We start from the raw sequence: 13,056 nt of genomic DNA, 5'->3' as shown, positions 1-13,056 counted from the left end.
GAGGATGCAGAAACGGGAACAGTCAGTCATGGCGTTGCTAGTTTAAGCATACATATATTCAACTGTTTAAGTGGAAGCAGAAAATATTCATGCACATCAATTAGTTCCTGACCTTTATAGTTTTGTCACTGTTCGCACAGTTGTTGATTATCGACAGAGACTGCTGGAAGCGAGTACTGCCGATACCAATCACATCAGCTATCAACTGACTGACAGCAATCACCACCTAAAGAAAGAGAAAGACACACATTATAATCATTATTAAATTATACTTAACCCATGTGTTTTGTTGACGTTGTCCTAACGTTTTATTGTTTAATGCACCCCACAGACCTTAAGACTGAATGCGTAAATAAAATAAAGATAGAAATTGCACTTTGGCTTATGACCTTAAGAAAAAAACCAAAATGTACTAATGTATTGAAGTGGTAACAGTTCTTTTTGACAAAAATTGAGCTTCGAAATTTGTTTGAAGGTTTAAAACTAATTTAAAAAAAGGATTTTAACGCATTTTTGTGATTTGTGATTTTGCTGTGACTTTTCTAACATCACTTCAAGGCCCTATTAATAAACAATTTAAATTTTACAATAAAAGGAAAAGCATGACGTATAAGATTGAAAAAACATTACGGTTTGTTATTTGGGATGTTAAACTGGGGCCAGGGTCTTCCACAACACCAGATCATTTTGGTGAAATAATGTGAATATGAAAGATTTATTCTTTTTATCCTCTAAACAAAAGTCCATATATCCCCACCTGTAAGTGCGTCCGGACAAAAGACTTGCGCCCTGTGTAGTCAAAGTTGCTCTTCATGAGGAAGTAGAGCAGATGGGCTGCGTCGCTGCGAATGGAGCTCAGCTTGGAGTTACAACACTTCAAGATCTCACAGCAGAAAGCAGCACACATGTCAGCGCGCCCCTCAAAAAAAGTGCAGGGAAACTAGAGGGCGAAGAAGACAGACAGATCATCAGTAACAAGCCGCTTAGACCATAAAGCAACAACAGAGTATTGCTAGGGAAATCAACGCCTTCTCACCTTGTAGATGAAGGTGCGCAGTGAAGTGAAGACCTGCTTGAGGGCCGTCTCTGACTGATTGATCCGGAGGAAACAGAGGTGGACTTCAAACACCTTCTTCATCAGTGGACTGTGGCCGTGGTCTGAGCACAGCTGGGTCTGTGGAGGAAGAGAGTATTATTACAGAAACTAATTTAAAACACAGAAACCGAACATCACATTTAAATGTAATATAAAACATACATTAGTAAAACCTAAACACTGTATTTCAATTTATGAGTTAAGTAAATGTTTGACAAGTAAAATGTCAGGTATGTTACTTTGAATCCCATGATGAAGATGCTTAGCGTGTCCAGGACAGTCAGACACACTTCAGTAGCGATGTTAGCTTCCAGCAGAGACTGATTCAACACGTCTGCATCCGAGTGACTGTAGGCTGAAGGAAATAAAAAAGAAAGCTGTAGTTGGTTCACCCTCACCATTTTCAAATATCATAAATGATATGATAATATAAGAGACCTGTATATATGAGTGTTAAAGGCAAAGCTATAAAATGTCATTATATGATGAAAAGCTTAAGTTTCATTCCAAACTTAAAAAATCGTTCTCTACAAAATCAATACCTTCTGTACAATGAATTGTAATTAGTTGGTGAGGCACATACGATGTGTACAAATTGTAGCAATAATTTAGTGTCAACATATTATCTTTTAACGAAATATATATATATATATATATATATATATATATATATATATATATATATATATATATATATATCATATTTTTTTATGAAATACTAATTTTGGAATGAAACCCTTTATGTTTTACATGGTCTAGTTTTTTTTGGTCAGAAAATGAAGTGTAAAATGAGGTTCAGAGCAGATGTGCTGACCAGAGGAATGGAAAGATTTTGAAGGCTAATGTCCAGTTATATTAATAAAGTAGGCATGCTCTTAATTTAAACCAAATGAACAAAGCCAGTCTGCAAACTGCCTGCCAACCTGACACATTCTTACCATGGTCTACAGATATTCCAAGAATACTTGAAATCTTTCTTACACTGAAAACACAAAGAAACTGTGTTAAATCATGCCATTTAACAGACTGAGAGATTAAGCCCTGTGGATAATACCAATATAATGCCACACACGACTACCTTAACCCTCATTAAATCTAATGTATGTCTTCTGAGGCCTTTTCAGCGAGCTGGGTTCAAACAGAGGATGAGAATGATTTTGATGATATTAAAAAGCATGAGGAGATTACACTCCTGAGGCGGAGTGAGGCGGAGGGCGGTGGTCCGCTGGTGGAGGTTTGATGACAAGTATTGAGAACTTACTGTGGTTAAAAGTGTTTGCGTTATCCAGGCTGCTGAGCTGCTGTAAGCGGGCATGCATCATTCCCGCCCTGTTACGGGACACAGGCAGAGTCTGAGACTTCCGCTCATGTGCTACGGGTCCTGCCCCATCCTGGTTCCTGATGAGGAAACAGGACAATGTTAGACGGATGGCCGGTTAGTGAAGCAGGTTAGGGTGAATAATACGCTATTCTTGACACTTGAGTAGGGTAAATACTACTCAAACGTTTTTATTTTTCTAAGTCTAATACCTAATACTCCACTTAGTTTGGTTACTCAGTTTACTTGCTGAGTTGCTGAGTCATGATTTAGTTATTTGATACCATATGCACACATCCATTGACTACAAGACTACACAAAATGCATTAAAAAAAAGGCCTGTCCTGATGTATTTATGAGCTTCTGACCCTGGGAAAGTGTGACAAATAGTACATTTCCCCAAAGCTACTGTATCTCTAAACTATCTATTTAACCAAATGTAATATGTTTCCACTTAAATTCAGTGAGCGTCCCCCTTACACAGTTTTGACTCCTCGTGGGGAGGCCAGACTCACACTTTGAAAACCTCTGGTCTAGTTAAATATTTAACTTAGGAGTTTTAAATGTATCATAATTAGAAAGATGTTATTCGATCATGCAGTGAAGTTGTCTGGTTTATATTGTATTCCATGCAGTTCAATCATCAAGCAGAAGCAGCATGCGAGCAGTGGGTTACAGAAAACGTCATGCACATTAGGTGAACAGAGACAAATGCTTTAGATGATTTTAAAGCCAGTCGCTGTGTCACAGCACTGCAACTTGTGTCGGGTGAAAATACATCATGCATTAAGGTTGAGAGTCAGTTCCACCTTTAGTCTTACCCAAGCAGGAGAGGGCAGGAGCCAGGTTTTATTTCATTGTGTTAAACTTGCCAGCATTTAAACGAATAGAGATAGAAAGAGTGGTGGGAGGTTAGAGAGAGTGAACACCCAAAGCCCTCTGGGAGTTGAGGCCAGAGCTCCCCCATGGTGGAGTCAGTACAGTGTGTGTGTGTTGGATTTTAAACACTCAACATACAGTCACACCCTTTGTCACACATTATGAATCGTTTTACACTGGGTGATTTAAAATGAAGAAAAGAAGTAGCTACATCATGTCAGACATAGACATTTAAATGGACACCAGCATTTCATTTATTTGTATCATTATGTTAAAGGTGGAGTAGGTCATTTTGGAGAAACCAGCTCGAGTGCGCTAGAATTTGAAAATACACAACCGGAAAAAATCTGCCACTTCCTTACAGAGCCCCTCCTCCAACACACACGAACGCGCATATGACCAATGAGGGCACGAGATAAGTTTGTGCACAGATGGAAGGCTGACAGGCAGGTAGGCCATCCAGTTATTTTAGCCGGGCCGGCTAAAATGATTGGTCGTGCTTTTTACAGTACTACGGCTTCCACAGATGACATTTTTTTATGGATTTTTTGTCAAAGCACTTAAGATATTCATTGCTATCGGGATGTTAAGAGCATTCCATGGAATATAACAAAAAGTGTATCTCGAGCCGGTTTCTCAAACTTACCTACCCCACCTTTAAGGTATTCTATCTATATATCTTAAAAAAGACATCATAATATGTATCTATTAGAACTGCAGTTTCCATCCAAGGCGCTTTGACTATTGCTGGAGTTGTCTTGAAACAATTGTGGAGAATCTCGTTTTAATAATATGAAGTACATTTTCATTGTAAATCAATCAATAATTTGATTTAAAAAGACTTTCAAGAATGACATTAATGAACCAGATTCAGATACTAACAACAACATTACCTTGCAATGTATCTCTTCCCCATGTATTTGAACTGATGGAGGCACACTCTGAGAGAAAAGGAAAGTGAAAAATCAGTCACAACATTTTCATAAGCTTTACTCACAATGTCATGAAAGCAATAGTAGACGTCTTACTCGACTAGAGTGAAGAAGTCCATTAACTCAGCAGGTGAAGCCTTGTTCCAGTATGTGAACAGAGCATCTGGAAAAAGACAGATTGACATTGAAGAGACAATTTGTTTTGTTAATGTAGACATGCGAGTAAGCTGAGTGTTCAAACATCAAGACAGAAAGATGGTGAGTGCATTTATTTAGGAGAGAGATGTTACCTTCAGACATGCTTTTGAGCACATGTAAGAAGCACATGAGGAGGCTCTTGATCTCTGCCTGGTCCAGTTTATCACATCGCAGCAGGGAACTGCCCAGGTTTGAAGCAGCCTGGTTCTGAGGGACAAAGAATAGGGTCAGATACTGTAGAAGACACATATATTATTGTTCTAGGGCTCTTTGCTCTGTCTTTCTCCTTTTGCTGTTTTAAGATAAACCAAAAGTTCTGTCTACAGAAACTAAATGGGAGTTTTTATTGTGTGATTTAAAAAAAGGGAATTTTTCATGGCAATTACAAATATATTAAGATTGTATATCCAGTTTTGTGGTAATTGTCCAACATCAAGAGACAACTGAGGCTTGAACCTGTATTGCATTTAAATACAAAATACATTGAGGGATATTTAGTAAGCTAAGCGTTTTTTCTGATGGCCTGGGATTTCTGTGCTCAAACTACACTAGTTGTCATTCACTCAGATGTTGCAGGGCTCTATGCATCGTGGAAAAAAAACTGCTGGTGGAAAACACACAGCATTTCTCCCAGCTGAAGCAGAGAGGAGGGAGAAAACAAAAACCAAAGCAGTGAAGCAGCCGCTCTACCACAGCGAGGGGTTGGCCACGCATCAAGCACGTTCCTTTGCCAGCAGTTAGTCTAGACCATGAAACTAGCTGGGGATGACTTAATGGAAAGGCTTCTTATTTTGGAGAGTGATTACTTCAGGGCTAAAGATAGTTTTCTCGGAAAGGTGGATAAAAACTATAAAGCTGTGGTGGAGTCAGTTTCATTTAAATGTGAGCAATAATAACACATGACTCGAGTGTCCTCCTTTTCCCCTTTAGCCTTTACACACACAACATCTACCGCATGTAAAAACAGAAGATGTTTAATAGAAGATAAACAACACAAACACAGAGACAGTTAAAATCGTTTGTGTTCAAAGGACTTCTTCTCAGATTTAGTTGAGGATGTTCTTTAGTGAAAGCAGAAAAATGACACAGCACACGTGAGAGGAACTCAAAAGGGACAAATCCCTTAACTCTGCATGCTTATCAACATCTGGGGGAAAAAAGCAAAAACAAACCCTGTGAGGCCCTGAACAGAATCTCTGCTTTATGGCACCAGAGAACAAACAGGCCAACGCCTGAGAATCATCTGGCAAAGAAAGGGCTTAGGGTTTAGGAAACTCACACACACTCTAACATTCCCAGATGGGACACTCCTAAGAGGGATGAGGACTTTTGTACTTGAAGTGAAATGATGGGCTGCAGGGTGCTCTCTGGCACACAGGGGACAGAAAGCAGGGAGAAGTCCATGGTGACACGCTTGGTGCGCAGGGAGAGCATGGACTCATCAGTTTCCATAAAGAAGCGCAGGACATTGACAGAGTGTCTCCGTAAAAACTTCTCCGTCTGCCACGACCAGATTAGGTGGGGGAGTTAATGGTACAAGTTAACAAAAATAGGTGACTTTCTGGGGTACTTTTGTCACAACAAGGGGACCTCTGTTATGTCTAAGGCACACTGAAAACAATGTCACAGGAGCCTAAAATTGATTTCTATTACATTTGATATGAAATGACTCTCACAGCCTCTTGCAGCACTTTCTGGGAGTTACCTTGTCCAAGGAGTTGCTCTTGTCATTGTGCTTCTCATGTAGGCTGTTTCCAGAGTCAGTGCTGATGAGTGAGCCGCGAGAGTCTGCGTGGCGAACAGAGTTAATGTTGGGCGTCGACGATGTGTGAGGTGAAGCTATCAAAAACAAAAAAGAGCAGTTTTATATTTTCATAAAACCAAAATGTTATATATTTATTAATTTTCAGGATCATCTGTCCACTCACATGTGCCAGAGATGACTCCAAAAACATCTTTGTGCAAGCTGGTGTCCAGAAAGGTGCTAGATCTGGGAGGTGTCATCAAGATGTTGGTAAGAAGAGAATCATCCTTTCCATTCTGAGGAGAAACAACAGTTTAATGATTAAAGAAAAACACATATTATATGGGGATGTATTAAGAAATGGAAAACTAGTACATACATATAAGTTGTTGGTCTTATGAGGGCTCCGTAGGTCCTAAAATGTCTTTGGTTGGTCATTTCAGTTAGCAGATTAATGTTTTAAAGATTCAGTATGGCCTAGTAACAGTAAAGAAACCCTTTTTTTTGTTATAATGAAATCCAAACTGTTAAAAAAATATTACATAACATAAGACATGATGCAGATGTTAAAAAGTGTTTATTGAAAATAACTGAATATACTTTATTGTGCTAAAAGCATATATATCATTGCTGTATTTTTGACAGATATGTGTTGTGTGTTGCTGAGCATGCTAAATGCAATATCAAAAAGAAGCCACTAGGAGGCGCCCTTACATTGTTGGAGTGGTTGACGGTGAATGGAGACACTTCCTTCACATTCAGCCTGTTGACGTTCTCCTGGAGCAGACCAAACAAGGGAAAGTACAGGGTGGCCAACCTGGCCTGCTGGCTCTGCAAAACAAATAAATCATCTCAACAAAATATCTCAGGGTCACACACGTCAAACACTGAAGAGAAGTAGATGTCAAGAGATGGAGGTACGAAGCCTCGGCTTACCTTGGAGCAGTAGCGCTCATCAAATGTGTGTTTCATCATCAGGTTCTTCAGCACATGGATGGCTATCTGACGGATCTCCCTGAACTCCTGCAGAGCTGTACTGACCTCCCTGAGTAGCAGCCCGACCAGGAAGTGGTTCTTACAGAAGTCATCTGTCAGCGAGTAATCCATCTGGAGGTCTGAGGGAGAGAGACGAGGACAAAGAGATTAGGTTTGGATCACAGAGAGGTTAGTGAAGGATGTGAAAGGTTCAATGAGTACATTTCTAAATGAACATCAATCAGACCAAATTAAATTGACAAGAAGACAGGAAAGCTTGGACGAGCTACAGATTATTGATGCTATTAAAACCTGGCGAAAAATCTATTATGACAATTGATTATTGGATGCTTTCAGCTATTGATCTATATGATGTTTTGTGTTGACAGATTCAGGCTGTGTAACAGAGCTGCTGCTCCACATCAACAGTGATTGTTTTGAAAAAGACAAATAGAATAAAAGCTTTTGATTTCCAACAATATCAAACACAAGTAAAGCATCCCAAATCAGAAAAAGATCTCCCAGAATGGCGGTGAAATCAAGTTAAACGCACTGTTTTGTCTAATCATTAAAAAAAGGTATTTTGGAATAATTGTAATCATTAGTTATTAACTCCAAACCAATTTAAGATTGAACATACTAACTGCACACTTAATCACCCATATCTGCACACTCAGCTTATACACACACATACAAATTATGAATCAGTATCTTTCTGTAAAGTGTTAGAAAATAGATAAATACTGCCACCTCAACAAGGATGAAGCAACATTTGGAAATAAGTGACTAAGTTCAGATTTTGGAGCAAATCATGTGACCTTCTCTGGTCATGATTGAATGATTAGATTGGAGTCTGCTCTTTTTGGAGCAGACATGAAAGCAGCACATCCTCACACCTACCTAGAGTATCACATGACTCCACCGTATCATTTGGAGATAATAAAGCTAATTGAGGAACACAAAAAGGACAAAGCATGTTCTGTAGAATTAAAGACTGCAGAAATCCTGTTCCACTGCTTTTTAAATGCACTTTTATTTTATATCCATTAGATAAAAATAAGTACAGCTTTTACATTTTTGCTGGCTTTTTTACAGTTTTGTAGCGTAAACCACTTTTGGTTTGATTTCAATATTTTTCTACTCAAACACATGCAATGTTAGCGAACTGGCATTTAAGCACACTACCATCAGGCATGGTACTTCAACATCATGTACATTTGATGATCTCCTCACCTTGAAATCTCATTATCCTTCCCTTTCCAAAAGGCATGGGCAGGTTTAAGGGGACGTAGTGCTCGTGGTTGCACACCACTCGCAGAAACTCAAACCTGAACTCAAACAGCGTCTGCATTCAGAAAAGACAGAAACCAGGGAGGCCGCTTTAATACATCACTCAAACACAAACTTGTCCAAAACTTGCCTGAAGGACACCCTGAAATCCTTCATTAGGGCGCTCGCAAGAAATATTACAAAACTGGTCTCCAAATGTGTTAGTATAAAATCTGTAACTGTTTGTACTGTGTACCTTTGGGTCTCCAGGCATAAAACAGTTGAAATAGTGGTTGATCTGCTTGAACACAAAGCCTCTGTCCATCAGGTTGAAACAGCGCTACAGAAGGATGGGGAAGAATAAATAAATAAATATACACTCGTACATTGTAAAACACACGGTTAAAACCATGCCAGATACAGTTACTGTAGCCCCTGACCTTGATGAAGACCGCCAGACTGTGGTTAGCGTTCCTGGCAGCATCGAGGTTGTCTTTGTATTTCTGAGTGATGTGTGGCATCATCATGTTGACCAGAGTCTCCACAGTGTGATGGAAGGCTGCTGAGAAGCGCTGATTCCTGGACAGCTGCAGAACACATCACACAAGTTCGTACAAAAGGTATTATATACCATAAAACACCCCAGTTTAAAAGAGTAGTATGGTAATACTTCCAATGAAAAGACCAACATCAACAATTCATAATTAACATATATTGCTTGTGTAGACCATGGGTGGCCAAATGTTTATAATTGTAGGCTGTATACAAACAAATTATATAAGGAGTCAAGGAGAAAACAGTAGTCAATTAATAGTTTTTAACCTGTTAAACTGCAAATAAGGGTTTCTAGACCAAATAAACAAATGGCATTTCTAAGTTTGCCTATAAGTAACCCAAAAAGTTCAAAGTACTTTGTATATCTAATGCATGGCCCAAGTCCCCACTTATATTATGATGTGTAAATCTCTAAAATGAGTAAAGTTGAAACAGACAGAATTAGCCAAATATTGGTTTCTGTTCATGGCCTAAAGTGCCCACTTAAAATATTATCTCTCTGTGCCATATACCTCTTTTTTGTCAAAATCAATCAATGACACTTTGGTCTTTAGCAGGATTTGTCTGTAGTACAGAATATCCCCAGCCTTGTACTTTAACCCTAAGCTCACAGTCTCCACTGAGGCCTCCACTTAAGAGGCCAGAGGCAGTTAGACACGGGGATGTGGTTGCTTATGGGGTACGAACAAATGCAGCCAATAAAACTGCACAGTAGTGTGGGACAGTCTGTGGATACATAATACTTTGACTGTGGTACTGCGGCTGTCCACAAGACGTGGCATGTTGTAAACCACAGTAAAGAACCTAAGCCTTTATAAAACAGACACCCCGAGTCAAACACACACATGTTGTGGCAGACTTACCTTCACTTTACAGCTCTCTATCAAGTACTGAGCCATGGACTTCACTAAGGCTTCAAAGAAATACCAGGAGTACTGTGAGGCAGACAAACATAAATCAGAAAACAATAAAGAGGACATTCATGGCATTTATAATCACACACCATATACTCTTTAAAAAGTAGAAATATGTTACCTTGAGGAGTTTGTTGCTCGTGAGGAAGTCAGTGGAAGGCTTCAAGATAGCAGTCATGGCTTTAGCCAACTCCTCGTGCACTAACCGGTTGGAGGAGGATGTTTCTGGCTCAGACTTAAATACAAACTGTAGGAGACACAAGCAGAGAGAACTTTGAGTACAAGCACTAACATATAGACATTGAAATGTGACATATGGTTTGTGATTTTTACCTTTACATATGACCTCAGGTAGTGCTCCAACCCCTCCTCGTGGCACTGGGCTACAATGTGAATCATGACTCTAAAACAAAACAATTGCAAAACAAAATGTGTGTTAGGATATGGTCCTGAAAGAAGCTGACACAGCAGGAGGCATCACTTATTCATAGTTTATGGAAATAAATGTTGATATTTACAACAAAGTTGATTTATTTATGTCCCATGAATATCAGCCATCTTCAGAGTTTTCTTTTGACATTTTAATCATATTCATTTAAGTGTGATATATCAACTTGTGTTATTAACATAAAACAACTTGATTTGTATGATGTTGTTAAGAACAGGATTATCCCAGGTAAACTTGCCTGGTTACATTGACTGCTACATCCTCCTGGGTGGCACTGGTTAGCACCCTGAACAGCTGATTCAGGGTGGTGGGCAGGAACTTAATCATCACATGGCTCTCCATGGCATGCAGGCTCTGAGGATAAAACATCGCAATGTATAATGAGGTGAATACGTGGGGAAAGCAATGAAATCATTTTCTAGCACCACTTAAAAACAGAGCAGAGAAGGCTAAAAAGAATATGTAAAAAAAACGAATCTAATAACAACAAGAGGAGGAAGAGGACATAGATGAAAAACAATCTGCTAATTACCCACAGCGTATGCTTCAGTTGCCGTTAACATGGCAGTGAAGATACTGGAGCATCATACTCGTGTACAGGAAACTAACATAGGCGCTGCCAAGTCATTTGGAGAGCTGCCAATCAACATGGCTGACCTGCTGTTTGACCCTCTGGCTATTGTTCATGTTCTCTGCTGTGTTTACATTTGCATTGGACCAAGTGTTGCTCTGCATGTCTATCTCTGCCAGGGGAACAATGAACTGATATTCCCAAGGACTGGAATAAGAGTATGAGATGGAAACAAATCCTGAGCTACCATGGCAAAAGGATGTTTGCACGTGAAAAGCAATTACATCTCCAGTAGAAAGATCTCTTCCCAAAACTGTCCAGAAGAATGCGCTGTTGGCAAGCCGCGGCACAAAGCAGAACATTAATCTCTCTGCTGTTCAGCTCTAACCAAGTGTGACTGTCTGCGGTTTTACGGGAGTATGAGCTATGGTTAGCAACAAAATAAAATTGAGAAGACAGTTCTGACCTTTCCCTTACAGATATATCAAATACCATTCTGTTCAGAGTTAATTCCCAATCATACATTTATGCATCCTTGTGCACTCAGTTACACAGCATATGCCAAAACAGAAAAGTAGACTTTATGTCAACATTAATGATTGTGGTTTAAAACATAGCCCACACAGTGTAGCACAAAAAAAGGCTATTTCAAGCATGTACACAGAATGCTTACCAATTCATTTACCTAAAATAAAGCAATAATGCCTTTAATAAAGACACAAGGTCTACACATTTTGTTTGATAAAAACAAATAACATGTTTTACGTTATCTCAATTGGCATGTATTTAAGTTACTACCAAATGAATGGCTTAATTCTTATTGGTTTACCTTCAGGTATTTGACCAATTCTCCTCCTGGCACCTGGGGTGCAGCTTCAGTGCTCTGACAGTGATCAAAGAAATTGTGCAAATGTTGATCCTATGAGAAAAAAAAGAAGGTCAGACTGTATACGTTTATTCCATTAAACTGTGTTTAATTGAATCCACATCCAAAGTAAGAAGGTATGCAGATCAGACAGGTACTACACTCATAGTTTGTTAAAAACCGAACTAACCTGAGTGTAGACAGTGGACACAAGGTGAGTGGCAACCTTAAATAAAGGCTTGCCTCCATCCACCCATTTGACCTCAGGTCCTGAATGCTGTAACACAAAGACAAATCTTTCTTTCAATAACTCAGAATATATCCTGCAGTGAGTTCATGTCAAAATAAAACATCGATTTTTCCTATTGGAGGTTTTGGTTTTTGGCTTGGCATCTCCAAAACATATTATTAAATCAGTTTTGCACTAAATAATGAAAATAAGAGTTCAGCACATGAACTTTTGAGGCCAAGCCATCACTGCTTCACTTCTCTACCTTGCTGGCCCCCTCCTGACAGCCGAGGTATCCAGCAGGCAGGTTGGCAGCCACAGGGATCTGACTCTCATTCATGGTCACCCGGCCATCTTTCAGCAGGGGGAGCCAGGCGTAGCCCACTGAGAGAGGAGACCAAGGCAAAGTCAAAGTCTGACGCTTCAAGGCAGTCGACATTTACAAAACACAGATATCTTTTAGGTATTTTTGTGATCTGGCAACGCTATGAAAAATTATTCGAGATTTGGTTGCAGTGTGTTACCTTGAGTCTCAACCAGGTCTCTCTTTTTGGTGCTGCCCTTGTTGTTGCTTTCACAGCTGACGTGGTAGAAGGTGAAGAGCAGATGGTGTTTTTCGTGGAGCTGGGTTGGCAGCTCAATCTTAAACTAAGGAATAAGAGATAAACATTCAGTATTTGATTATATGGACTTAACTTTTTGTTTTTATACATTTACTGCAGTGTGTCTTACCTCATCGTAGAACTCAGGGTTATGCTGGTGATGCAATACTGCAGCGAAGGCATTTTTGGTAAACAAGGGTCCTCCAGGTCGGCCATAGATGCACTGTGGAATAATAATAATAAAAGTTAGTTGGCTCGTGTGACTGGAGAGTTTTGCTTTTTTGGGGATTTGGAAAAACGTCCAGGAATGATTTGAGTTTACCTTTAGTGAAACAGACTCCTCCTCATCTGAGTCCTTGAACTCAATGCAGACAGCTACGTTTCTAGCCTAAAGAAAGTGAAGAGGTGCTGTTACTTTAGACAACAAGAAAAAGGGAGAGTTGTTCCAGTAATAATACTTA

General features: G+C 39.5%; 1 protein-coding gene across 12 annotated transcripts in view; it reads right to left on the bottom strand.

The window, feature by feature from the left end:
• zmp:0000001200 (dedicator of cytokinesis protein 9) overlaps positions 1-13,056 on the bottom strand; it is a 73,715-nt gene that overhangs the window by 7,104 nt on the left and 53,555 nt on the right. For 5 of the 12 annotated variants that reach the window (XM_034128498.1, XM_034128500.1, XM_034128505.1 and 2 more), the window contains exons 18-44: positions 12,918-12,983; positions 12,726-12,818; positions 12,518-12,641; positions 12,259-12,377; positions 11,955-12,041; positions 11,729-11,818; positions 10,567-10,682; positions 10,214-10,283; positions 10,002-10,127; positions 9,830-9,901; positions 8,852-8,998; positions 8,668-8,751; positions 8,376-8,487; positions 8,043-8,087; positions 7,104-7,282; positions 6,882-6,998; positions 6,547-6,582; positions 6,352-6,463; positions 6,129-6,262; positions 4,516-4,630; positions 4,322-4,388; positions 4,187-4,234; positions 2,358-2,494; positions 1,336-1,451; positions 1,037-1,174; positions 758-940; positions 113-226 (exon numbers count right to left, since the gene is read on the bottom strand). In XM_034128498.1, the coding sequence (XP_033984389.1) occupies positions 113-226; positions 758-940; positions 1,037-1,174; positions 1,336-1,451; positions 2,358-2,494; positions 4,187-4,234; positions 4,322-4,388; positions 4,516-4,630; positions 6,129-6,262; positions 6,352-6,463; positions 6,547-6,582; positions 6,882-6,998; positions 7,104-7,282; positions 8,043-8,087; positions 8,376-8,487; positions 8,668-8,751; positions 8,852-8,998; positions 9,830-9,901; positions 10,002-10,127; positions 10,214-10,283; positions 10,567-10,682; positions 11,729-11,818; positions 11,955-12,041; positions 12,259-12,377; positions 12,518-12,641; positions 12,726-12,818; positions 12,918-12,983 (2,847 nt within the window). The remainder of the gene's footprint in view (positions 1-112; positions 227-757; positions 941-1,036; positions 1,175-1,335; positions 1,452-2,357; positions 2,495-4,186; positions 4,235-4,321; positions 4,389-4,515; positions 4,631-6,128; positions 6,263-6,351; positions 6,464-6,546; positions 6,583-6,881; positions 6,999-7,103; positions 7,283-8,042; positions 8,088-8,375; positions 8,488-8,667; positions 8,752-8,851; positions 8,999-9,829; positions 9,902-10,001; positions 10,128-10,213; positions 10,284-10,566; positions 10,683-11,728; positions 11,819-11,954; positions 12,042-12,258; positions 12,378-12,517; positions 12,642-12,725; positions 12,819-12,917; positions 12,984-13,056) is intronic. The other 7 variants (XM_034128503.1, XM_034128507.1, XM_034128508.1 and 4 more) reach the window with 3 other exon arrangements.

The sequence above is a fragment of the Trematomus bernacchii genome, unplaced genomic scaffold, assembly GCF_902827165.1.
Source record: "Trematomus bernacchii unplaced genomic scaffold, fTreBer1.1, whole genome shotgun sequence".
Classification (NCBI taxonomy): Eukaryota; Metazoa; Chordata; class Actinopteri; order Perciformes; family Nototheniidae; genus Trematomus; species Trematomus bernacchii.
Note: the sequence above shows the minus strand (reverse complement) of the source record. Positions and strands in the feature narration are given on the sequence as shown.